The sequence below is a fragment of the Toxoplasma gondii genome, chromosome IV (genome assembly GCF_000006565.2).
Source record: "Toxoplasma gondii ME49 chromosome IV, whole genome shotgun sequence".
Classification (NCBI taxonomy): domain Eukaryota; phylum Apicomplexa; class Conoidasida; order Eucoccidiorida; family Sarcocystidae; genus Toxoplasma; species Toxoplasma gondii.
Window position 1 is genome coordinate 279,442 of NC_031471.1, and position 25,971 is coordinate 305,412.

The 25,971-nt window shown below is 50.2% G+C and overlaps 4 protein-coding genes across 4 annotated transcripts; 3 read left to right on the forward strand and 1 right to left on the reverse strand.

Annotated features, from left to right (window-relative positions):
- Positions 1-404: 404 nt before the first annotated feature.
- On the forward strand, positions 405-2,399 carry TGME49_320530 (hypothetical protein). Its single transcript, XM_002369869.2, has one exon. The coding sequence runs from the start codon at positions 510-512 to the stop codon at positions 2,232-2,234; it is 1,725 nt and encodes a 574-aa protein (XP_002369910.2). The 5' UTR covers positions 405-509; the 3' UTR covers positions 2,235-2,399.
- TGME49_320525 (hypothetical protein) lies at positions 1,826-4,951 on the reverse strand (the record flags this gene model as incomplete). The annotated part of the gene is made up of 8 exons (XM_018782997.1): positions 1,826-2,511; positions 2,607-2,690; positions 2,798-2,912; positions 3,013-3,093; positions 3,206-3,271; positions 3,398-3,448; positions 3,728-3,904; positions 4,811-4,951. 8 exons carry the CDS (start codon positions 4,949-4,951, stop codon positions 2,420-2,422), a joined length of 807 nt encoding a protein of 268 aa, XP_018638070.1. The 3' UTR covers positions 1,826-2,419.
- Positions 4,952-5,085: 134 nt separating this feature from the next.
- Positions 5,086-11,061, forward strand: TGME49_320515 (hypothetical protein). The gene is made up of 3 exons (XM_018782996.1): positions 5,086-7,421; positions 7,892-9,764; positions 10,398-11,061. The coding sequence occupies exons 1-3, from the start codon at positions 6,045-6,047 to the stop codon at positions 10,475-10,477; spliced, it is 3,330 nt and encodes a 1,109-aa protein (XP_018638069.1). The 5' UTR covers positions 5,086-6,044; the 3' UTR covers positions 10,478-11,061.
- Positions 11,062-15,717: 4,656 nt separating this feature from the next.
- On the forward strand, positions 15,718-25,775 carry TGME49_320500 (patched family protein). Its single transcript, XM_002369866.2, has 8 exons — positions 15,718-19,527; positions 20,266-20,526; positions 20,928-21,066; positions 21,491-21,723; positions 22,665-22,854; positions 23,332-23,479; positions 23,785-23,987; positions 24,542-25,775. Exons 1-8 carry the CDS (start codon positions 16,007-16,009, stop codon positions 24,962-24,964), a joined length of 5,118 nt encoding a protein of 1,705 aa, XP_002369907.2. The 5' UTR covers positions 15,718-16,006; the 3' UTR covers positions 24,965-25,775.
- Positions 25,776-25,971: the final 196 nt, after the last annotated feature.

Here is a 25,971-nt window from a genome sequence, read left to right on the forward strand (position 1 = left end):
CATCGAAATGACGCGTCATTCGATTTTCTTCGGCGTCTGCATGGAACCGCCGAGACACCATTAGCTATACTTCTTATACGGGCCTCACTGGCTATATACGTTTTGTGGAAAAGACCCGACACCGCTACTACTCTTATTGGGGCGCAACTAAAAATTTACTGGGACACCCTGAGGAACTCGAACTGATTTTGGAAGTTGTCGTCTCTTGACGAAGGCGGCTTTGGTAGCGAGTCAGCACTAGCCAAATTCTTGCCTCACTGATGTTTGTCTTGAACTACAGTGGACAAACGGATTGGCTGCTTTCGCTTACGGGCAGTGAGTCGTGGATGCTCGTTCGGGCTTGCGGTTACCACCGCTAGTACACTCGGGACAAGGATGATCCAAAAATACGGACGGCAAGCAATCACATCTTTCAGTTGTGTAATTTGTGGAATCTGGATTGTACTGTCCTCTCAAAGGGAGGCTTCTGTGTGTGTGCGTGTCGTAATTCTCAGTACTACATTTATATCATGAAGCTCTTGACTCCCCTTTTTCTGTCCGGGCTTGTTGTGGCAGCGGCAGCTCAAGACGGACAAGAGCCTCCCAGTGAGTTAGCGGAACAGATCGTTTCTTCTCTTGGCCCGGACGATGTAGAGGATGGCGCTGACGATCGAGAGCTCGGAGGTAAAAAATCGGGTGGCTATATTCCTGCTATGCCAGTGAAGAAGACACCAGTAACCAAAGTGACCTATTTGCCCACTCCGAAGAAAGCAGCCCAGCCAATTGTCTACGCATCATCCAAAAAAGGTGACTACCTACCACGCAAGCTCCAAGACATCGATACAGACGAGACTGATGCCATCCGCTCCGACGAAGAACTCGACACAGAGGAATCACAGACGGCCGACGAATCGGCCGATGATCGCGAACTCGGGGGCAAGAAGAATCGTGGTGGCTATATTCCTGTAAAGCTACCACCGCCCAAAAAAGTTGTCGTTGCTCCCAAGAAGGTGGCCACTCCGATCTACGCTGGCAAGAAAGGATACTGGGGCGGAGGCTACTACCGCCGCCTCGGTGAGGAACCAGATACAGAAGACGAGCTCGTCGAGGAACTGGAGGCCGAAGAGCCCGAGGAATCACAGACGGCCGACGAATCGGCCGATGATCGCGAACTCGGGGGCAAGAAGAATCGTGGTGGCTATATTCCCGTAAAGCTACCACCGCCCAAAAAAGTTGTCGTTGCTCCCAAGAAGGTGGCCACTCCGATCTACGCTGGCAAGAAAGGATACTGGGGCGGAGGCTACTACCGCCGCCTCGGTGAGGAACCAGATACAGAAGACGAGCTCGTCGAGGAACTGGAGGCCGAAGAGCCCGAGGAATCACAGACGGCCGACGAATCGGCCGATGATCGCGAACTCGGGGGCAAGAAGAATCGTGGTGGCTATATTCCTGTAAAGCTACCACCGCCCAAAAAAGTTGTCGTTGCTCCCAAGAAGGTGGCCACTCCGATCTACGCTGGCAAGAAAGGATACTGGGGCGGAGGCTACTACCGCCGCCTCGGTGAGGAACCAGATACAGAAGACGAGCTCGTCGTTGAACTGGAGGCCGAAGAGCCCGAGGAATCACAGACGGCCGACGAATCGGCCGATGATCGCGAACTCGGGGGCAAGAAGAATCGTGGTGGCTATATTCCTGTAAAGCTACCACCGCCCAAAAAAGTTGTCGTTGCTCCCAAGAAGGTGGCCACTCCGATCTACGCTGGCAAGAAAGGATACTGGGGCGGAGGCTACTACCGCCGCCTCGGTGAGGAACCAGATACAGAAGACGAGCTCGTCGAGGAACTGGAGGCCGAAGAGCCCGAGGAATTACAGGCACAAGAGCCCGAGGAGTCGGCAGATGAGGCTGCCGACGGCCGCGAACTCGGCAAAAGCACGTACGGTGGCTACAGCTACTCTCCGTCCAGCAAAAAGACAACCGTACAGCCTTCCTACACCACTAAAGTTGTTCGACGCCCCAAAAAGGTTGACCAGCCTGCGCCAAAGAAGCTCATTCGCTCCGAGCCCAAGAAAAGCGTTAGCTATCAGCCGAAGAAGACTGTACGTACAGTCTCTAAGAAAACTGTGAGTCCGGTTCCGAAAAAGGCTGTTCAGGCGCAGCCGAAGAAGACCCTCAGTTACCGACCGGTAATTGAGGCGCAAACAAAGAAGAGCACGCACTACGCTCCTCATTATACTTCAAAGAAGGGATCGTACTAAACACCCGTAGGAAACGTGTCTTTTCGTTCTTTGCGTGGTAGCCACCAAAAATGGTGGTTCTGTTAGCCGCGAATGAGGGGCTGAAGACTGAAAGCTATCGATGTCCGCTTCCCTCATTTCCGACTCTTGTTTTGGTCCGAACAAGCCAACCTTCGTTTTATATCGCTTAAGTGTTTAGCACGCGTTCAGAGGCCGGCCAAAGATCGCGACGAGTGCTCAACGACCCACCCATCCTTTACGAGGTCGTGACCTCTGTGACGACAAGCTGATAGAAAGGCTGCAGGACACAGTTCAAACACTTGCTGGAGAGTTGATGAATAGGTAGCTCGAACTGCATTTGACGGACACAGAAGCATCTCCTCATATTCGTACCTTTATCGGCAGTCAATGTGAGGAGCCTGAGTTTGACGCCGTCTGTGAAAACTTGCTGATGACGTGACCGCATATGTTTTGACCCTGCGCACGCGACACCGAGCCAACAACTGTCCTCACTCATGGCCCTGTTTTAACGCTAATCGACAGTCTATAGTTTGCCACAGAATAATAAACTGTCAACTGCTTACTTGATTGGAAAAGGTTTTGCATAACTTCCGGGACATGATGTTCACGAAAGAACTCTTTCGAGCCTCGTGTTCTGTCGAAAAGAATTCTAGCTCGTTCTGCTTCTTTCGGCCCCGCCTGTTCGGTCAGTCGTACCAGACAGAAACACTGGCGGGAGTACTAGCGGGATTCTACGCGTGGCCATGCGAGCCTAGAACTGGGTCAGCCAAGAACTTACAAAAGATCGGACAATTGTCTCAAGTTCTCCTCTTACTATGTCGGAGATATGTACAAGAGGTCCATGGTCTTGAAATAACGACTGAGCAACATAACACAAGAGCCACACGCGGAGGCTTCACCCGCAGACGAAGATGAGTTGCTTGCTTCCTGACGAGTGAGTTGCCTTAGGCAACGGAGAAGCAGGTTGTCACCTCGAACAAATGGAAAAGCACTCCGCGGTTTCCCCGTTCGTCGTCAAATTGCATTATTCTCTTGTGCTGCAAACAGAGAAGAAACTGTGCGTGCGGCCAGCTCAGCCATTTGCTTCATACTTTGACACACACATAACATTCAGCGCTTGGGACGGCTGCGGCAAAGGCTAACTCTAAGCGACTATGATTTACCTTTTCAGCATCGGAGAGGCATGCCTCAGCATTTTGTAGATCATGGGTGAGCTTCATTACGCAAACGCACAAACAGCTTACGAACGCCAACATGAAAGCGCTGATAAACGCCAGAATGCGTGGGATGCTCCTGAAGTGTATCTAAACGTTAGAGGGTGTCTTCCGAACATATAGAGACAAGGAAGCCACCATATCCTCAGTACAAAGCCGGCGACGATGAATCGCGTCGCTAGAGAACTGACTCATATGATGGTGCCCTTGGCTTCCTGTTACACGCAGAAATCACTTGTGCGAGTTCAGTCGCCAATTGGGTGGCGAGTCGCTGCCTACCTCCGAGCATGCGGCAACAAAAGCCGTCGTATCCAAATTTACCCCTTGCAGTTTGCGGGAGAGAAGAAAGTCTTCCAGGGTTTGCGGCCACATTTTCCTGTAGCAGTGCGCTTGAGGTCGGAATGAAGCAGCTGCCGCGACAGCACGATGGTTTTCGATTTGGTGGCTCGGCACTGACTGCCATAAACCAAGCAAACCCGGAGGCTAAATTTGTACCCAGCAAAACTTCAATTTTGACCAGGCTGACCGGTTGCCCACAAATTCGACCCCGTAGCTGTCCCCACTATGGTCATTTATTATTGCTGCACCTCTGACTAACGTTGAGTCTGTGCTTCAATGATGATATTCGAACAGACACAAATCGCCAAGCGGCCTTTAATCTGATTCGGGTCGGAAGGAGGCCGAGTCCAGCATGTGCTTGGATCGAGCAGAGCAGACCAGATATGATGCCTGCGACGTCGGATGTTGTAAAGGAACACTCCCGCAAGGACAATCTCTGTCACACTTTTTACGTCGTGCGCGCAGGACGGCGGTGGGTTCACACTGCGTGAGAGCCGGTGAAGAGGCTGTTCGGCAGATGCCCGGGGGCGCTGGGCAGCCACGCATACCTAGACAAAAATCAAGAGGATCTCCGGAGACCCGGATATTTAGTAGGTCGCAATTTCACCTATTGATTGACTGAAAATGAGTACTGTTTCCCCTGCTCTGCAGGGCAAACGGGCATGCGTGCTTCCTCGCCCTCAGCCTCTTCTACCTCTTAGTGCCACGAGAGACAAGCCGACGAGCGGACAGTCTTTTCTTGTACAGACACCCGGCAGTACATGACCAGGTGACTGAATCTGCTCCACCGAGATATGCCACTGTCGGTAAGACTTCGTAGAAAAGCCAGCGACCGACACGCGTGGAGACACAACGAACCTTGAACGGTGTGGCCACTCGGTTGTCCCACTACTTCCAGCCACACTGTCGATGGAAAGGAACGCCGACTGGCACTCTGGCCAACAGGATTAGGGGGGGCATAGGCCCATTACGCCTTTTCACCGAAGGAAATCAATGTCTATGTACATCAAGAGGGTCTCTTACAATGCCCGACTTGTTCCCGCTTATCCACAGCCTAACATTCGGATGTGGCCATGCCTCGGGGCTGTCTCGAGTTCGGAAATCCAGTTCGTGCTTGCATGCAGATCGGTCTTGCGCTTGAGAAAACGTTGTCGCCTGCGACATCGCGTCGCGCACGTGGGGGCGCACCCATCGTCGGGATTCGGTTTCGGGCTTTTCGCCACCTTATTGTGTGCTTTGTTGCCACCGACCTGTGTGGCACGTTTGGTAGCCTTCTTGGAATTCAGCCAAACTTATCTCGAGTTTCGTCCGGAGAATGCCAACGAGTGGAGAACTGAGACCTGTGTCCCCTCGTATTAGCGGTGTCTTGTCGGGAGGTTCAACCGCTCGCGGCCCCGTCCAGCTGCAGACGACTCAGTGGTTCCGATGATGGCACACTCGACGCAGGTGAACGCGTGCATCGATCACGCTTTTCCATGTCCAGAAGAGCTGCTTTTTTCGCACCAGAGTCAGTTGCTCCCTCTAATCACACTTTACTCATCGGTTGTTTCGACTCCGACGTTTATGATTACCTTCTCCAGACCTCCCTTTACGTGGCTAGCCGTCGAGTTGCCCAGAGATACCGAAACTTCGTCCGATACCGACCAGTGATTCCGAAGAGATGAATTCGTGGCGAGTAGTGGCAGTCTCTTGATCTAAAGTTCAGAAATCGGAGGGAAATGAGCAACTTGACGTTTTCACATTCCAGTTTCCGCCAGTGCACGTACTTCTGCTCACGGCAAAGACTCATCATCTCTTACCTGAAGCTTGCGGACGACGTCGCCGCCGACAATCTTAAGTGGACAACGACATTTTTTGCAAGCCCCGTTGAGTGGTTTCCTTCGTCCTCTGGTCCCGTCTTTCGGCTACAGGATGAATCTTGGTGCAGCTGGCCTGCTTTTAAGCTGCGCAATTCTGTTCCCACTCCTGGCCAGCTAGTGCACGAGTGTCTCCTGGCCGCAGCAGGGAGCGAGGTCAAGATTTTTTTCCCTCCAGAAATTCTGAGCGCCGGGTTCTTCTCTCACCCACCAGTGGCTTCATTTGCTTACCGTTTTCAGGACTTCCATGGGCGGCAAGGGACCGAGCACCCAACAGAACAGGAGTCCCCTCGTTTCTGAGTGAGGTCACTCACGCTTCAGTCAGCAGTTTTTCCCAGCGTGTCTTCTTCCACGGCGACCAATTCATTGCGACGATATGCGTCTTCCAGGATGTGACAACAATGATGTCACATCCCGCCCTTCCATCTCATGGCCTCGGGGAGAGTGTGTATGCTCTTGCTGGGGTGGCCCCTGACCAGACGGCCGTGTCGTGTACCGGACCTAGAGGCACATCTCGCGCGGCTGTTTCTCGCGACTTTGATTCTACGATATCCCGGCAATTTCCATCGCCGCCCCTGGAAAATACGGGCATGCAAACTCAAAATCACGCTACGTGGACAATGAGATACCCCGTCGATCTGAAGCGGCAGGATTGCCCGAGGTTCCCTTCACAACTTCACAAACAGACTTGCAGCACCGTTTACAGCCGCCCAAGTGCCACATCTTTGTGTCCTCCAGTCCCCCGACAGCTGGGTGCAACCGCTCATAGAGTAGCTATTTTGGATGGAGCTGCTTTGCCGTCTTCGCCGACTCCCGCCCACACCGCTGCGTACCACTTCCAGACTGTGACGGCAAGCAGATCGGTCCGATGCTGCTGGCAGTCGACCGGAGCTGAAGAATCGAAAACAGAGGCGGTGCAACTGAAACTGGAAGAGTCGCCGTCGATCAACGATATACAGCCAGCTCTGGGTCGCCAGCCTCCACAGAGCGGGACGAGCCGCTTTGCCTCAGCAGTGCAAAAACATATTGAACGAATGTCGAGGGGACGAGCATCGGCGACTCGAAGTTTGAGGGAACAGGGGTTGGCTCAAGGGCAAACACTCTCTGACAAGATCTCTGCAGCGAGAAATGCGGGAGCTGGAGCGACGCTGAAACTGGCGACCGGGTGCGGGTTCCGGCCCCGCTTTTTCTCGAGAACTGGAACAAGCAGCACGTTGACGAGGGACGCCACGAGTGGCAACGGTGAGGAAGCGGTTCTCAATCCGCTTGGAAAAATCTGGTCAGCAAGGAAGCCTTTGGTTCAGACGCCAAGACAATCCGCCGTCGAACCGGGAAACAGCTCAGGGTTTTCGCCTACTTCTGGGCGACCGTGGAGACATCGAGAACGCCAGAATTTTTTTGCGCCTGAGGACGATGTCAGCGCTCCTGAGAAACTCGTGTCTCCGCAACGGAACCACTTTCCCAGTTCGCAGAGAGTGGCGGCTTGCCAGCCGTTCAAACTTAGCTCTGTCGAAGCACTTAACGGCTTCAGTGTGTCGCGTGGACGGCGGTGCTCTCCGAGATTCGTTGAAAGGTCGCCTGTGACATCCACCAGACAAAGATGGGAAACGCCAACACAACGCGCGTCAAGAGAATACCCTCCAGGATACACAACTCGGTCAACCAGCGTCAACAGACAATTGAGAGACAGAAGCAAAGCGCGTTCCCAGAGCAGTGCAGAAGAAAATCTGGAAGCGAAAAAACAGCTCGACGAAACGACGGTTGTCCGGACGAAACAAGTGAGTTTCCTTTTGGTCCTCTACCAGGAAGGGTAGACACTGGGCGCGACATCAGCCATTTACCTGGGAAAATTTGTAGATTTACTCAGTCTTTACGCTGTGCGTGGAACCGTGTCGTATTGAGTTTAAGATGCTCTCTAAAGATAGGATCAGCCGCATGCGAATTCCTTCACAAACCTCAACGAGTAAGGAAATAACACCATCTGGATGGCTTTAAAATCCTGATTGAAACGATGACATGCTTTTTACCGAGTATTGCCCGAGCGACTTAACCAACCCACCTTCCCACCTTCGAACCCCGTAGATGCGTTATTTGGTCCCCGACAAACAAAAAACATATTTCCCACCCAGTAGAAAGCACCGTTATGCTGATATGGATGCATTTTTGCGCCCTCCAACCGGTGTGCATGCCGGGACAGCAACATGAGGAGCGTGTCTCTGTTCTGTCTTCATTCGCGTGTTGTCTTCAGGGCGTCGCCACTCGAACCGCCTTTGCTTCTGGCGTCTGGCAGAGATCTTGGGCTGTCGAGTCCTCTGCCATTCCGCGGCCTCAATCGGTCTCTCGGGTGTCTCGATCATCCATTAATGGGAATCGTCCTAGCGGCACAACTACTGCAGAGAGAGCCTCCGACCTTCGGCAGTCTCGCTCGGTTTCCACCTTCTCAACACGCGAAAAACGGAATGTAGTTCGTTGTGAGAGCAGGTCAGCAGGTGTCCAGGAAGGTCAGGATTCCGAGGTGCTGCGAAGGCCGTCTAGCGTGGTGCCGCGACGACACGATGGAGTTTCCACCATCGCATATCGTTCTGTAGATGGTGAGAACAGTGGCAAGACCCGCATTCGGGCTTCACATGCTACAAAGGAGACCTCACGTCGTTCTTTACGCGGACGCCTTCGGAGAGGATCTGCTCACACGCGAGAAGCTGCAGCGCATGAAAACACTTTGAGCGACGCTTCCCCACCGCGCGCTAATTGTCGTTGTGGACGGAGATCTGGTAGAGAGATGTCGATGTTTTTCTCCTGTCAGTCGCCCCCTTCGGGCAGCTCTACAGGCATGGACAAGGGAGGGAAAACGAAAGCCGATCCTACCAAAAAAAAGTTGCCGCCTTTCAGGGCCGGCGGCAACGCCAGCTCAACCACTTGTGCCCGCCAGGGTAACAGGGAGCATCGACTGGAACAACCAGTCCTGAAGGCGTCCAGAGAGAAGTCCTCATCGCGGCAGCGTCTGGCAGAACAAGCGCTAGAGAGGACAGCGTCACAGTCTCCGAAACGTGGAACCGATGTTGAGGCTGTTCTGACTCTGTCGGAAGCTGTGGCAGGCAGTCGACGGAACAAAACGAGTGAGAGGGATGAAGAAGCTGTAAAGAAGGATACCATGGGATCTTGGTGCAAGTTCGGTACGAAGGAGGAGAATGAGAAGGAACAGTCGGGCGTGGCTCAAAAGGTGATCGAAGCTAGGCAGTGCTCGATGTCTGCATCGACAGAAGGGGATCTGTACGATTCTCCCGAATTCACGTCAGAGGATGAAGGCAACAAGTACTCTGAACTGACAAAGGAAGACTCGTTGGAAAGTAGAAGTGGTTTGGGAAGCAGCCTGCCCTCGGTTCAAACCAGCGTCGAGGAGCGGAGTTCAACTGCTCTGCTCCCTCAGGAAATCAGAGTGGAAGCTTTTCTCACGAACCTTGAGAATCTAATTAGCGTGATAAGGGAAACTGACCCAGTGGTTCGAAGGGCGAAGGTTGACCGCATGCATGCGCAACTGATTGAGCAACGCGGTCGCTCCGAAAAGAACCAAGCTGGTTACTGTAGTGTGGGAGTGCATTCTAACGGCGAATACGTCAAAAATTCCAACTCAAGTTCCTCGTACGACATCGGAAACGCTGCATTGGACTCAATTGAAACTGCTCAGGGGCGGCGTTCCGCCAATGACTCCAGATCTCCCTCGGAGGCAAGCTTGTCATCTCGAATCAAACTTGCTCAGCTGAAGGCAGACTTGAGACTGCATGTGGATTCCCTACTTGCGAAGGTTCAGATTGACACACCTCTTAGGGACGCTCTAACGACTGGTCTATCTGATGAGACGGCAGGTCAGGCATCACAGGCACTATCAAAAGGAGATGCGCATGCCATTCCCCACCAGAGAGGAAACGAAAAAGAGGCAGAAGAGTTGGTTGCCGACAACGATCCCGTCTCGGCAGACCATCAAGTGGATAACATGCAATCCAGCAACAAAGACCACGTCCTCGAGTTTAGCTTCATGGATTCCGAGCATGGATATCACAGCGGACTCGGGTCTTTGGTCCGGGGCCGATTTCCCCTTGACACGATTCTAGAAGACGAGGAAGGTAACGACGCACCAGCGTTGTAGCGGTCCAAAGTCATCTGATTCAGTCACATGATACGAACTGTGTATATTCCAGGCAAAGACAAAAGAGTACAACAGCTGGGGAAACACAAGACGTTTTTAATCTGAAAGGCACACTGAGCCAAACGCCACCACTACGTGCTACGTTGACGTGATAGATGTCTACCTCGAAGGGCAATGATGGCCAGCGGTCAGATTCACAGTTCGAAGGCACTGACATGTATAGTTGCAAGCAAGCATTGTGTCTATTTGATGCTGCAGACCAGTCGATTATTTTGCCCTAGAGAGCTATCAGTCGTCCTGCTCCACTACTGAACGCCGCAAAATTATGTTGCTCGTTAACTTTTAATTGAGAGGCTTTGGCAATGCCCCCAGCGTATCCATATCGACTGCACCTTTCCGCTTCAGCATCATTTGAGGACAGAGCGTCACAGTGGAGAATTCTTCGGAGATCCTGAGACCTTATGGAGTTATACGCCGGTTTCCAGGAAAGAATGTAATTGTGTATCGAGAACATGGGACGCTCCTATGTGACTTTTTTCCCGTTCTCTGAGGATCGAGAGAGTGCATCACAAGTGACCATTTGCGAGAGTGTGACGTGCGTGTTTGACAGGCTCTCCGTTCAGATCCCAAGATGCGAAGGACATGACAGAGGATCATCCTTCTGTAATTGCAAACCGCATGTCGTGCTGACGAGAACTTTCACTGTGCTGTAGGCCGGCTCGCTTTTTTACCGAGGTGATGTTGACTGGCTGGCTCCTCTGGCCACTTGGTCACTCAGGAGTTCGCTTGAATGGCAAGAAACACAAAGGATCAATGGTTTTTACCAGTGTAGGCCTAAGGCTGCTTCATAGCTGTTATAGCTGTTTCGTATGAGGCTGCTTGCGATCATTAGGTGCTAGCTAACACAAATATGCAGTGCCTGAGAATTGAGAGATGGAGAGGTTCGGCACTGTCTCTGCTTGAGTTGGGTGGGCTGTGCAATTGTGCTCTGGAAAGCTTTGTGCATCATTGCAGATGAAGAGAAACAAGCCACAGCGCATGCTCGGCAGTCGAAACGATGATTCCGGGCTCTGCTTAAGGGAATGATAGGGCATTCCGGAAGGCTTATGGACTCTCCAGACTCTTTTTTGCACGCCTATTGCGGCAAGAGTCACATTTTCATCCTTTGATGTTAATGGGACAGTTTTTGAAACGCGTCTGCGATTTCAGTGCGATGTGGCAGATAACGATTTGTCTCGCTTGAGATCTATCTTAAGGTGAATATCTAAGCTCCGTCACTGGTCCAGAGTTCCTGGACAGTAGAGTGGATAGACCTGCATTGTCGCTGGAAGCCCACTGTGGAAACACTAAGCTACTCCAGCAGGTTTCTTGCCAACTCGGCCTTCTCTTACACTGCTTCTGGCTATGTACAGGCACATCGAGCAGAGTGCGGAACATCGAGAGGATACGGTCCCGCATTTGTTGTTAGCCAGTCTGTCACATGTCTTGAAAGTAGTGGTAGACGCGAGTCTTCTCTGCTGCAATGCCTTGGTTTGTTGATTGAATACCTAAACAAGAAAATTCCTACCAAAGCGAAGAAGGTCCAATTTGCACGTTACCTTTGCCAGCTCCAAGCACTAACAGCAAGCCTACTATTGATTCATATAAACTTGTATAGGTACATATTAATGCGAATGTGTTTGCGGATCCTGGGCAAGTGCGTGTGAAACTCTGAATAAAACGGCGTACCCTGGAAGCCCCTGTAGGTGATTTGGTTCGTGGTACAAAGCTTCTGCTTTTTCTCGAACCTGAAAAGGGCAAACCGGATCACATAACGCTACCCAAGGCGACGATGTGCCATTTGAAAGCCGTTTGTGGCGTGGCTGCCGCTGGTCTTCCTCATTACCTGATCTGTGAATAATTTGGTGGAGGGGGCACGAATTCGTCTGTTTTCAGCCTGCTTCTCTGGAACGAAATAGATAGCAAAAAGCACAACCACTGCGTAGGATTAAGCGGATGCATTCTTTTTCGACTCCGTTTTACAAGTGAGTAACTGCTTGCATTCTTACATATATATTGTTTGCAGGCGTTTCTCAAACAGTCGTAGAGAGTACTTACAGGTAAAAACAGTTTGTGATACATGTTCTAACTCGAAAGGCGAAGATGGGTGGCGCATACCTCAGCTAACTTCGGCGAACTGCTTGCTCACGTGACCCGCCTATTCAGCCTCACCTGGGCATTCGGCTTATAGGGACTCAGCGGTTTCCTCTGATCACCACAAGAAGTCGGCTGTCTTGGTCGATAAGCGTCTTGATACTCGCTGCGGTTTTGACAAGCGGTATAGAACAGCATTAAAAACAAAGGCGCTTCCAGTGTGTCTCGCTTGCGGCAAGTCCCTCAACACAGCTTTTTCTAAATATCAAAAGATTGCAGGAGCCTAGAGAATACTGTTTGTTTCGCAGACAGTAACCACCCGCGTACAGGTGCCAGTCCAGTCATCCACATTGGACAATTGATCCGTAATTCCGTTTCTGTGTACGTGGCATCGTCGAAGTCTTGTTTACTGCTTTTAGCATGTTGCGTAGAGAGTCGTGCCGTACTTATATGTAGGGAGTTGCAGTTGGACGTTACGTATTAAAGGACGATAGGAATTATGCCGTCGACTGGACGTAATGCACGTATTTTCACCTTTTCGCAAGAAGACGGACTTTGGGATCGTCCAGTGCAGGTGCGTCGTGAGGCACTGAAAAGTTAAAAATAAGAAATCAGGGAGACTGCAGAACCAAATCACCGAAAGATGACCCTAGCCCATTTATCAAAATAGTCTGACAGTCCATCGTGTTTCGTAAGACGAACTCTTTAATTCTTGGAAGAGAGCAGTTCCGTGGGAATGTGGTATTGATGCAGTTAGGTATCGATAGCGTAACCAGAAAAAGTTTGAACCAACAAACCCGAAAAGGCTCCTCGCTGTGTAGTGATGTGTAACGGTTTTGCAGAGCGGAGTCGCACAGAAATCTTTTTCCGCGTGTAAACTGTGGATGGTCGTTGGACAACATCAATTTTCTGGGTATTGGCACACTTAAATAGTTTTCGTTTCATGAGACAGAAAGGGACCCCCTCGTCACATTAACGCTAGTGTATGTGCGCATCCGTACATGCCGATCTGAATTGTATAGTAATGTGTCAGCGTCCTGTTTACAACTACAGCCATAAACGTTTACATGAAGTCTCTTGATTCACAAATGTATCAAACGTCATGGAACCTGAATGAATGCCCAACATCGGAGCAGAATGAGAAATCACATCTCGCTATTCTGCTCGTAGACTTGAGATCAGTAACTTACCGGCCAAGAGTATGCCTGACCGGCAGATGATCTGTGGAAGACAGAAAGCGCAGCACGCATCGCGGCAACATTACTTGCGGATGTGCAGGCGTGTCATTGCATGAGAAAAACGTTCTGCGTGTTTTTCTGTTAACTTCACGCTTGGTCCACATCAAGCATTCCCTCTTATAGTTTTTCGCGCCGTCCCGAACTTTGTGCATCTCATGCGGGTTCAGAAAGTGCAACCCTCCCCGACCACGCATTCCTCAGCTTTCTTAAAAACAGGGCGTTGTCAAAAGACTATTCTGTGGGTTCAGGACCTTGCGTGCCGAGTGAACTGTGGTTGTGCTCAGGTCAAGCGGCATGAGCGTCCTCGTGACAGGCGTCTCCTTGTGGGGCTGGGCACCCTCCATCGCACATTGGAAAACTCGGTTACCACGAAGAGACGGTTTCCTCGAAGCACAACAGCCCTTCAGAGCACTCCAAATGTCTCAGTAAGACCGGGTGTCTCTCGCGGTTTTGCTATTCGCCAAGAACAGACGCAAACGGCACGGTGTTCAGTTTAAAAAGAGAAGACCTGGTCATCACAGTAGAGACAGTGTCCGGGGCGGGCCCCGCTTCTCCGGACGCCAGTCTGAGAATAGTTTGGGGCTTGCCTTTGTTTGTGTTGTCCGCTGACAAGGAAATGGTCCAAGAGAAGACGACTTTCAATGTACAGGCGGAGAATTTGCAGGTTCTCCACTGGGATGAAGAACGAGAGGGCGAGGCGATTGAAATAGTGAACCAAACACATTGTACGCGAAGGGATGGAGCTCCTGGCACATCTCGTGATCTTCCTAGAGATTAAAACACTGTTACCGATGTGACCAACAAAACAACAGAATAAACGCGTAGCTCTTCATGGCTGATAAAAATGCTGCCTTACGCTATTTTGTAAAGTGACACTAATATTCAGATCTTGCCGCCAAAGGATACCAAGCGGTAATAAATCTAAAAGGCTAACAGCCAAACACCATCTGTGGTTCACATATAGCAGGCAGCTTGGCGACTTGGTTTTAAGAAGACATTTGAGGAGTCCACGGTGGTGTGTTCCAATTTCCAAGACAGAATTTAAAACTCCCACATCCGGAACGACGTGTAATGATAACAAAATGCAACTGAGCTATTGTCTGTCTGCAGACATGTCACGACGATGCTGGAGAGTGTGCAGATGCATAAGCAAGAAACGCATCCAAAAACTCACGCCCACCAATCGTCAGTCGATACTGTGTGACACGGACACGGTTCACGACTTTCTGTAAAGAAGAAAAACATCGAGACGGTTACGCTTGGCCGAGATACTGACACTATCTTCCGTATAGTTACGCCCACTGCTACAGTAGGGCGAATAACTGAGAACGAGAACTGTAGTTCCGCGACCATTTCTCTTTTACGTATTCGAGCAAAAAAGGAGTTCTCACGAGTACCTCTAGTTCGAATTCGACTGGCGCTGCTCGATAATTATCTTATCCACACATTAACCGCATGGCTGGCTTTCTTCATAAATAATTGTGAATGACCGTGGGGAAAGAAACATGCATGTCGTTTCCCTCTCCGAAGAATTCATCAACCACGAACATTAAAAGTGGGAACACAACGGAGATTACTTTTGTCGTCGTTTGCACTCACCCCTAACGCCTGCGCCCTTGACTCTGAGAACTGATATCGCTATCAGCTCGGTACGTTGCGACAGAATAAACACCAGCTACTGCATTGTGTTTGTCAGTTGGCAGAACGGCTTAATGAGACTGCATACCGCCAGAGTCGACCTCTTACGAAGAGAGGAAAGGGAATAGACAGTGGCATATCGCGTTGCGAAACTGCAGTGTCATCTGTAGAAAAGCAGTTACATGCGTTTTCCAAGACCTTCCTCCACAGTACGCACAAGCTGGCTGTCTTGGAGGGGCCTGTCTATCGATGTGCTTATCTCGAATAACGGGGGCAAACGCAGTTGACGCTAACTCAACAAAATTATTAGTAACTGGATGGCGTCATCACGCATGTGATGCGTTCCGTCATCAAGCATGCGACAGAACATTCCTTTGCTCCTCAAAGTGCAGTGACAGTTCGACCCGTTGGCCCAACACACGTACAAAATATTTATAACCACATACTCGATACAACTCAATGGCTTTTACAGAACACAGACAGTTATCGTCGCTACAATGCTCACTCGACGCACACCGAAAAATCGGAAAACGACCATACACAGATAAATACACCGACTCTCTTTAGTCGTCGTCTTTTTGCTGAAATACAGTGAGTCACTCTGACGTAGAGAAAAAATACGAATCGAATCGAAACTAACTCAAATAATTGTGTTTTGCCGGTCGACTGTGCGGGCTCGGCGCGGCTGTTCAACAGCTGACGAGCAGGTTACTCACGCTTTTGGGTTCACTGACATTAACATCGTAAGTTTCCTGTTGCTTTGTGGTAATTCCTGGCACTCAGTTTCGGGAATAACCTTTACTTCATTCAAATGAGGAGAAGTTCTCCGACTACGGCTTGCGGGCAGTGGCACATGTGATGTGAATGCGCTAGTCCTCCACAGATTCTTTACTTCCTGTGGAATGGGCTGCGGTTCCCAACAGTTTCTCTCGTACCGCCCTTAGTGGGGGGCGAAGTAAAGACAGATGTGCTAACATTTGCGTGCCATATGGTTCGCTAACGACGACACTTCTCCCTACTTTCTTGCTTTCCTGGGCTTTCCGTTCTGTCTGACGTTTCCAGAAAACTCCGAATTCTTTAGAGTGCCCAAAAATATGTCAGGAGCGCCGACGATCATGCGGCGTCAACCAGTCTACCAACCACTTTGAGACATAATTTCCACTAGGAAGGAAGAATTCAGTGAGGGAAAAAATAATCCAGTTGTGGAGAAATGTTCGATTTCAGAGAAGGGGAACCTGAAGCACATTATCGCCGTTGTTCCGCTGCCGAGACTTGCGGTGACGAAGAAGAGCGGGGAACACAGAATAAAATGTCTGGAAATGGAGGAGTTCCGACTGGGGAAGAGGGCTTTGATACCGGCTTCTCTGACCTTTTGGAACACAAAGTCCGGACGTATGCAGGTAGTTCTACTGGTGAAGTAACACTGCACCACACACGCCCTCAAGTCCCAGGGAACTCACCGTCACCTACGAAAACCACAGAATCAGGATGCACGAAATCGTCGTCCGCCGTCGGAAAGACGCCCAGGGAAATGACAGGCCCTCACCCTATTTCGTCCTCTACTACATACGACCTTCTGCGTCCGCAGTCTTCCACGAGTGACAGAAGCGGTTGCGTCCCTTTCATTAGGAATTCACACGGTCGAAGTGGAGAACAAGGGAGGGCATCAGAAAGCCACAACCGTCGTTTAGCTGTGCAGAAAAAGGGAACAATTGACAAAGTTGGTGCATTCTTTGAAGAAGTTGAAGAATTGAACGGAGAACCGAACTCTACCCCTGTCTTAGTTGGCGCAAAACGGCGAAACTGTGAGCAAGGGGTCGGAACAAACAGTGAGGACACCCCGTCGCCACTCTATTATACGGGCGAAGAAAACGAAAGAGAGGCTCTGGAGGAAAGAGATGGCGATATAAAGTACAACGGGCGTACCCGGACAGACACTAGTGGAGAAGATGGGCGAAACTATTGCTGTCACGTAAACAATGGAGAGAGGAGGGACGTGGATGAGGCTGACGTCGAAGACGGCGGCATGGTGGAGCCCGAGAAATTCCATGCCAAAACTCCAGAAAACCATGTGCGAGCAGTAAACGACGATAAACCAGACCTGCATCGTATTCCTTGGGAGTATTCACGGACCTTCAAAACGCTGATTTCGCCTCTCCGAGGAATCGCAAAAAAGCTCTCCGAGTTGAAGAAGCGTTCGTCTGATGCAATGGACAGGGCGTTCAGTCGACATGCCCTGTTGGTTTACAATCATGCGTGGCATTTTATTGTTATATCTACACTTTTAACTGCAATAATGTCTCTCGGTATCGTTTTCCGCAAGCACGAAAATGACATGTACAAGCTCTACAGTTATTCAGGCGCTCCAAGCAACTTGGTCAAAGCCCAACTCCTCAAACACTTTGCCCCAGTTCGGACAACCTACATCGTGGCTTTTAGTCGAGAGAACCACATAACACCAGAGAGCCTCCAGGGACTGAGTGACATCGACCAAAAAGTGCGCAATCTAACGGTGGTACGTGACGACGTGACTGTCGATGAGTTTGGTGACCCCTTAGCGAGACAAAAAGATTTCAATCCTCAAACGTTTCCGAAACGTATAACATTCCAGGACCTGTGCGCACGGGATTCATGGGGGGACTGCAATGTTATCTCAGTTCTAGATCTTTACACCTCTCCACGCGTCTGGGGACGCCCGATCGTATCTCGAGAGTGGCCAGTTGTTGTAAATGTCCGAACGAAAAAGGCGTACCGTGCAGATGCAATGCTCGGAAATATGACTGTGGTTGAGAAGCCTCAGGGAAACGGTTTCGTCCACATCATTAGAAATGCCACAGCGTTCGGAATACGATACGACTTCGTCGGCGAACACGGATGGCAGCACTATAGTGCAGCTTTGGAGAAAAGCATTGAGCACTTGGTGGAAAGTTCCGAGATTCCCGGCATGCGGCTCTCCCTGAAAACGGAGAGATCAATCAGTGACGAGTTGAGTAGGTCCTCAGAGATGGGAGAATGGGAGATGATCCTGTTGGCCCTCGCCGTCTTTGCCGTCCTGTTGTACACCGTGATTGTGAACACAACCTTCACTTACCGAACGAAAAGTTTACCTGGTCTCATGGGAGTCGCCTCGACATTAATGGGGTATGCAGGTGGGGCCGGATTCATCTATTTCTGCGGCTTACACCATACTCCTCCTGCTGAGGCGACACCTTTCCTCGTTTTGGGAATAGGAGTTGACAACGCCTTCGTTCTCATAAATTCCTACAGCCTAACTTTCTTAATCCCTGACCCGAGAGAGAGGATCCGCCACACAACACGCGACGCCGGATTATCGATCACCTGTACAACAATGACAAGTGTAACAGCCCTCATTATTGGCGCCGCCTCGCCATATGAAAGTATTGCCATGTTTTGTATTATCACGGCTTTCTGCTTATTCTGGGGATATGTGATGTCACTCACATTCTTTCTCGGCTGGCTTGTTTTGGACTGCCGCAGAGAAGTGGCGCACGTGAAGAGGAAGACGCTTGCGAGCGCAAAACTCAAAGGAGAGGAAGAAATAGTGTCTGATGAAGAGGGAGAAATGATGAAAGGAGAGTTTCACGTAGGTGAAGGTGGATATAAGAAAGGGCATTTCGCTGTCGAAGATGACGACAGTGACAGTCACATTCTACTGAAGAAGTGCACGACAGCAAAGTCAACTCAGCCTCTTATCTGGGGATCCAAGGGTTATGAAGATGTGCTTCTGGCTCTGGAGTTGGATGGCAGAAAAGAGGAGAAACACCAGACGAAACAATTTTCAGAGGAGGAAGCAGACAAACAAAAAGAGCAAGATGTGCATGGACCTAACGATGTTTCATTCGACCGGCAACGCAAGGAAGGACGCTCACTGGGAGCCGCGTTCAAGGACTGCCATTCGAGGGTCCAAGTCGATAGAAGAAAACCTGCTTCATCGCTTTATCTGAAAGAACAAGGTGCTCGTAATGACGAGTCGGTCTCAGTCGCGCATACCGCGTTTTCTGACACTCGGTTCCGGAATGGACACGCAGCTCCACGGACGGAAGAAGAGAGAGAGGAAGCACAAGACCAACTGTCAATCGACGCAGATCGAGAAAAAGGTTCAGAAAATGAAATGTGCATTCAGAATTTCTCTGCCGCCCTGGCTCTCAAGAAAAGTGGAGACTATCACCAGGTCCTGAGCCCCGATTTCACTCCTCAGTTTCGCGCTCCTTCGTCGTCTTCGTGTTGTTCTTCATCTGTAGGACCCGCAAGCGAAGTATCTTTCAAAGAGAACCCCGCAGAGCAGGCTGCCCTACTCGCGCGATTCCGAAAAATGTCCACTTTTGGTCTAGTGTCTTTGATGGTCTTCCGAACCGACCACCGGCAGGCACTGAAAAAGGCGAAAAAGAAGAGAGCTGCACTGAAGAAGAGCAAAAGCGGGCCTAGATCCCGGTCGCCTGGACCAGGGAGAATGTCCAGAAATAACAAACGGGGCGAATCTTTGTGGTCCGAGAATACAAAATCTGACGACGTCAAAACAAAGTTGAGGAGACTGACGGGAAGGCTTTTCTGGTGGCGGTCACAGAGAGTAGAAACTCAGACAACTACACTGCTTGCAGAAAGCGACGTCGTCAGACGAGAAACGAAAGGCGACAAGAATCTCGATTTCCCAACGCCCCTGACGAGAGGATCCAGTGTCCATCCTGGCGACGACATGAGCGAACGTGAAAGGTGATGGACACGAAAAAGAGCAGCTACACAAAGCAAAAATTCGAATACAAAGGCAAAAAAGAGAACTGACGAGCGAAGCTAGAAATATCCGGGCAGCAAGTGAGGAAACGCAGCCATACAAACGATGCACAGAAGTAACACCAGGAACGTCTAACGCACAGACTAATGCTGTGTTATTTTGCAAGAGGAAGAGCGATCGAACGTGAAAACACACACTCACACTGACACAAAGACAGAACTGGAGACAACATGACCATTTTCTGAGCATCACGATTCAAAATTTGTGCCGTGCCCTGTCCCTTTTCCAGGTATATATATATATATACATCTACGCTTTTACCTGAAGCTTGGTCGTAGAGGGCTATATGCGTATAAATTCATATACATGCATACAGACGGGCCAGCTATCTATCAACTTTACGATAGATGTAGACGACAGCGTTGACAGATTTCCTAACTTACCACAAGCATTTGCCACCAGCGGGCGCACATATGAGCACCCATATATATATATATATATATATGTATATATACAAACACACAGAACAGTGAACATTATGGGAGAGGCAGGGGACATGCAGCATGTGTTTATATATGAATATATATATATATATATAGACATTACTGACTGTGTGGTGCCAGTTTCACTACATCTAGTGAAACGAGATGTCCTGACCATTTATTTACACGGATGGTTACATACGTGTGGATTTGCGTAATGTCCTGTTATGTCTACAGGGTACCGGTGGGAGTAGAATATGATTCGGAGCAGGTAAACCGAGGTGCCGTCCAAGTTCTTCTTCCGGACCCTTCCATGACGCCGGACCCATCCGGGAGCTGGGCAGAAACGGCAAGTGCGGCTGGCGGCGGTCGTGGAGGAGAGAAATATATCACAATCAACGACGACGAACTCGAGGAATTCCTTGATAGGCATGTCAAGGAGCCGAAAGGAAATGTCGGACGTCTCGGAAGAGCCTTCCTGACTACGTACTACTGCAGGTAAAATTTCGCAAAACCACTTCGTGAGGTACTGAAGGACACATAGAGCTGCGCAAATGCATGTATTGATACTCGCGTGGTCTTCGAATGCTTATATATACTAACTACGCATCTATGTAAAAATCACGTCCAGAGTTACTAGAACAAGTTTCTGTGTATGTGCTTGCCCATAAATTTCCATGCTTTATTTCCGTGCGTTGGTGTGCCCGTGGATTCTGCCAGTGGAAACCTGTTGTATTATACGGTGTGGTTCGGGGCATTTTTCTCGAAAAAGTGTCGGACACGAGTTTCACTCTCAAGCCGTTCCAGACAGTTAAAGTTCTTAAGTTTCGGTTTGCAAACTCTTTCTGGCATCCTGCCACGTCACTCCCGTCGCGTGTGTGGTAACGTTCTGTACGCAGATGGCTCGCATCAGGATGGATCCAAGCTCTCATTACACTTGGCTTCGCTCTGGTGTGCGGCATCTCCATCTACGGCTTCACGCTGATTGAACCGGGCATCACGGTCGACGAAATTTGCCCGAAGGATTCTTATCTGAGAGTAAGGAGAGGAATGAGGCAAGGCACGGCGGGCAACAGTCTAGCAGAGTGGAATTCGGAGGGCATGCGGGGAAAACGAAAGAGCCAAGCGAAGTGGACAAGGAATTCGAAAAAGCCGCAAGCACAAAACTGGAGACGAGTAACATTCAAGAGACACTGGGGAGCGGAAGAGAAAGGAAGCGATAGAGCAAAGGTGAACTGACTCGGAGAAGGCGGACCCCATGTGGGAAAGCGGGTCCCCAATACAGTCCAAGAGAAACGCAGGCGACAAAAACCAGTACCTGACAGGAAAAGGAGACCTGGAGAGAACCTGAGAACACGCGTTTTGAAGACACTAAACAAAATAGGGGTAAAAACGACAAATAGATTTCGATACTCACAGCTGGGAGAGCATGTCTCTTTTCAATATTCCCTGACTTTCTCAGGTTTTCTTCGACGTCCGATCCACCTACTTTAGCACCCTGGGTGAAGAAATCTCAGTTTTCTTCGCAGATCCGGAGCGCTGGGAATCTAAGGCGGTACAGGATAAACTGATGGAAGTCCACGAGTCGATTTACCTCTCACATCACGCCGTTGCGGTTCACAATGGAATGTACGAGTTCCTCAAATACAAGCAGAGCGAACTCGTTGACGGTGATAAAAGCCTCTTTACAAAAACGTACGTGAAGGTCCAGGCATATATATATATATATATATATATATATGTATAGTTGTGGCAAGGAAGGAGAGAGGTCCTGGCGGCCGCCGAAGAGAAACAGCATCGCTGGCAAAACGTTTTTCACCAGCGGTGCATCTACCGCCCAACGTACGGATGTAGGGTTATTGTGCATACAGCATACGCTGTGCACCATGGGTACTCCCCTACACAGTCTCAATTCATTCGTAACGTCTTTCTGTTCCTTCCTTTTGATGCGTCGTTTCTCCGTATTGTTTGTCGTCTTTTTCATTCAGATTGTATCAGTGGCTGCAGACAGACTTGGTAGGGCGGCAGTTTCGGAGCTACTTCAACTTCTCTTTTGCTCCCCAGAGTCTCCCCGCTAATTCTCCGTCTGCTGCTCTCGGAGGAGCAGTGCCTGGAACCCTTCGCCTCCCGTCATCTCTGCTGTCTTGGAAGTTCGTTTACTGGTCTGTCCCACCGAGGAAAAAACGACACGTCACGTTTTATCAAAAGCTACATTCGCTGTGGCATACACCTAGACCTCATCAGAAACACTTGATGCATGAATGCATGTGCGCACATTGCCACCCACACTACACAATTACGTATAGACATTTGAGTAGCTCTCTATCGCCTGCTAAATGTGGGTTTACAATCGCAAGCTGTGTCGCCTGTCACGCGCGTAAGCGAATTCCCAAGCGAGCATGTGAACTTCCTGTCTTTCCCGGCACCTCCATCTTCCCAGTTTCCATGTTCTTTGCACAAGGATTGAAACTCATGAGCCGTTTCTAAGCGGGGCTTTCAGTGCCTGCAGGTACGGGCCACAGCGTGGGTTTCGACAGGATACTTCTCTGAATGGAACGACTTCTCTGCACGCTTGCTTCGCGTCATACACGCTGTTCACTCTCGACAGCTCACGTGTGTGCCTGTTGCCATCTCAGGATGCCACACATGGAAAACACCAGCGTGCTGTACGGATGGCTTGAGGAAACAAGGACGATTTTGAACGAAGCACAGGAATTCTTTCACGGCCAAGCCTTCACGCCTCTCGCCATTCTCTGGGAGAGCGACCCACAAATTCTCGGCTGCACCGTCTCAAATCTGTTCTATGCACTAGTGGCAATCGTGCTGGTCAGCTGAAAAATCACTTGAGTTGCAACGCACCTAGAGAGACGAATAGCTGCATGAATATACGAGGGGGTGCGCTGGCGTGTATACATATGTGTATACCTTTTCGCAGATACAAACGTAGACAGTGGTAGCCCTTTATTAAGCCTCTACAGGTATGCCTATGCACATCCATATCTACTGTTTTTGTATTCATCTGCATCTGTTGCACATGTTCTCTGTGCTCCGTGACTTGGCAAATGCTGAATACTGTCTCCCCATGCAACTGTTATGCTGAGGGCTGCGCGTGTCGCTTGTGATCGAAAGTGTCAAGCAGCTCAAGTGGTTGACGCTGGGGGTCAGAGCCTCACTCATGTCGACCTCACCGCGGTGGAATCATCGTTTCAAAACCCCGTCCGTTCTTCTGAAATCACCGGTATTGCTGTTGTCGGGCCACAGTTTCTTTCCTTGTGTGTTCTGCCTCTCCTTCGTCCTGCGCAGATGACTGTTTTACTGATTCCCAACTTCTTATCCATGATCATCGTGGCTGTCACAGTCTTCTTCGTGGATATGGCACTCTTTGGGTTTATGGCCATCTGGGGCCTGCGCCTCAACATGCTCACCATGGTGATTCTGCTTCTTGCAATTGGTAAGTGTGCAAGAGCCAGGGACGGCATTCGAAAACTTGCGAGACAAAAGCTGCCTTGTTGTCCGTGTCGGCCTCTCTGGCTTCGCCTTGCACGTGTGGCTGTGTTTGTGTTACGTCTATATGTGTCTATATGTCTGTCGGTCCCTCTATTTCGGTATCATTGCTGTGTCTTTGCTTTGCTCTCCCATGTATCTGTTTTTCGTTTTTCTCTCTCCGATCCGTATTTGGCTGCCTTCTTTCTTCCCGGCTGTTCTTCAAGGAAAGCGAACCTTCGCGCCTTCCCGCCGTGTTTCTCTTGTTTCTAGGTTACAGTGTTGACAGCACGACACACGTTCTGAACGCTTTCACACACTGCTGCGGACAGACACGGAGAGACCGAATGAAGGAGACTATGGTTTTAATGGGAAACGCCATTGCGAACGGGATGCTTTCGACCCTGCTTGCTGTCTTCTTTCTTATGGGCTCCGACAAATTCGTTCTGGCGGTCTTTTTCAAAATGATGATCTTGGTAGGAGAACGGCGTTTCTTGCCGGTATCGAATGCCTTTCAAATCCTTCCCTCTCTTCTGCCGGACGACACATTCTGCCGGCGATCGCGTTCTTGTAGTCCTAAGAATCCACGGTCCCCACTTTGTTCAGGAGCCGAGGATCCCCCAGTCGCTCGTTTCTCTTACGGAAATGTTCAGGCAACGGCTTCTTCGCTTTGCTTTGGTGATTATCCCGAATGGGTCTTCTGTCCTTCTGTCGCGTTTCTCTGCCCCTCCTCTACAAAGACGCTGTGTTTTTTCTGTCGGAAACCACATTCCATTCTCTCGCACACATCGGGTTGCCTGTGTATTGTTGCAGCTTCAATCCTTCGGCTCGCCGACTTTGAATCACCGTCCACTTTCCTCTCAGAACCGCTCCGTTCCTCATTCGATCCAGATCGACGAGCGTAATTGTTTTGCGTTCTGCCTCCCTAGATGCCACCTTGTGTTCGCTGTATCAACCTACTGTGTCTGCAACAGAACACGGCAGTTATCCCTCTCACTTTGCACGTTCCTCTGCTTTTTTTCCGTCTCAGGTCCTTACCTTTTCCTTCGGATTCGGGTTCGTATTTCTCCCCGTGTTGCTTCTGTACGTCGGCCCGATGCCTGAGAATGAGTCCATTGTTCAATTCGTCGACACCAGAACTGCCAAAGCGAAGGGATCGCGAGCGTCGCTGCGCGCACTAACAAATCGCACGGGCGGCGGGTCGAGCAGCCGCCGCATGTCTTGTGCTTCTGGGGGTTTTGGCAGCGGTCGCCTTTCCTCTTTGATCGACCGTCGTCTGAGCAGCCGCAAAAGTGGCAATCCGGAATTGCCATCTTCTGACCGCGACCGGCAAGACTATCTCAACTGCCGAGACGGAATGGAGGACGCAAATGCAATCGCAGACTGCTCGCCTCACGCCCATCGATCTGCGTCCGCTCCTCCTGCTACTGTCAACGCCGCTCTACGGGAATAAGACGCTGTCACCCGCAAGGACACACAAATACACATAAAGAACATCACGTACACGACGCGGCAACGCTGGGTTTTAGAGGTCCGTTTCTGTGGATACCGAGAAAAAGACGACAGAATCGATGCTCTTTCGCACCTGTGCTCCCCTAGTTTTTTACGAGTGTAAAGGAACAGCCGACCACAGAGACTTTGATACAGATGACTTCCTTTACACGTTTATTCTGCATGTATAGGCACGGAAGCCGAACCAGTTTGCTTCAAGACATACGAATGTTTGCTGTGTGTGGGAAACGTGCACTCATGTGCGCCTGTGCTTTTGTAGAGAACCATATATACTGGATGTGAAAAAGGAACAGGGAAACACGTGCTGGTAGGGAAATGATTCAGGTGTAACAGCTGTGCATGCATAACCACAGTGCAAAAAGTGGACATATCTGCAAGAAGGTATGGTACGTGTGTGTGTATGTGCTTTTCTTTTTGACCTGCGTGCAAACAAGTGATCCAAAAACACATACTACGGGCGTTCACGCTTTTGTCTGAGCCTCGTGAATGCAGTCCCTCGGTTGTTGTTCCTGTCTGTGCATGAGTTGATTGTGCGAGGTGTGCTTCTGAACAGAGAAGCCTTGAACGTTGTCCGCCGGTTAAGTGCATTTACTACCTCCTTTTTCCTTGGGAATGGTTTCCCTCCCCGACTTGAACGTTTGATTCTGGGGCTTGCCTTCCCTTCTGCTTCTTCCTCTGTGGGGCGCTTCTTGGGTTTCCTCCTTGCTTGGTTCGTCGGACGCACTCTTCTTGGTCAATTCTATTTGCTTCCACACTACGTACATGCACAAGGGCAGCAAGATTCAGAGAAGAGACTGACACAAAGATACACCTCCGCAAAGACGCTCAGAAACCTTTGGCCATGCTGGAAGCTGCCGATCCCTTGCGCTCGCATTGTTTGCGTGCTGACACCCGCAATAGAGTCGCAGCAGGCAAGAGCCAATGGACGAGACGCACAGGAGTATCTCA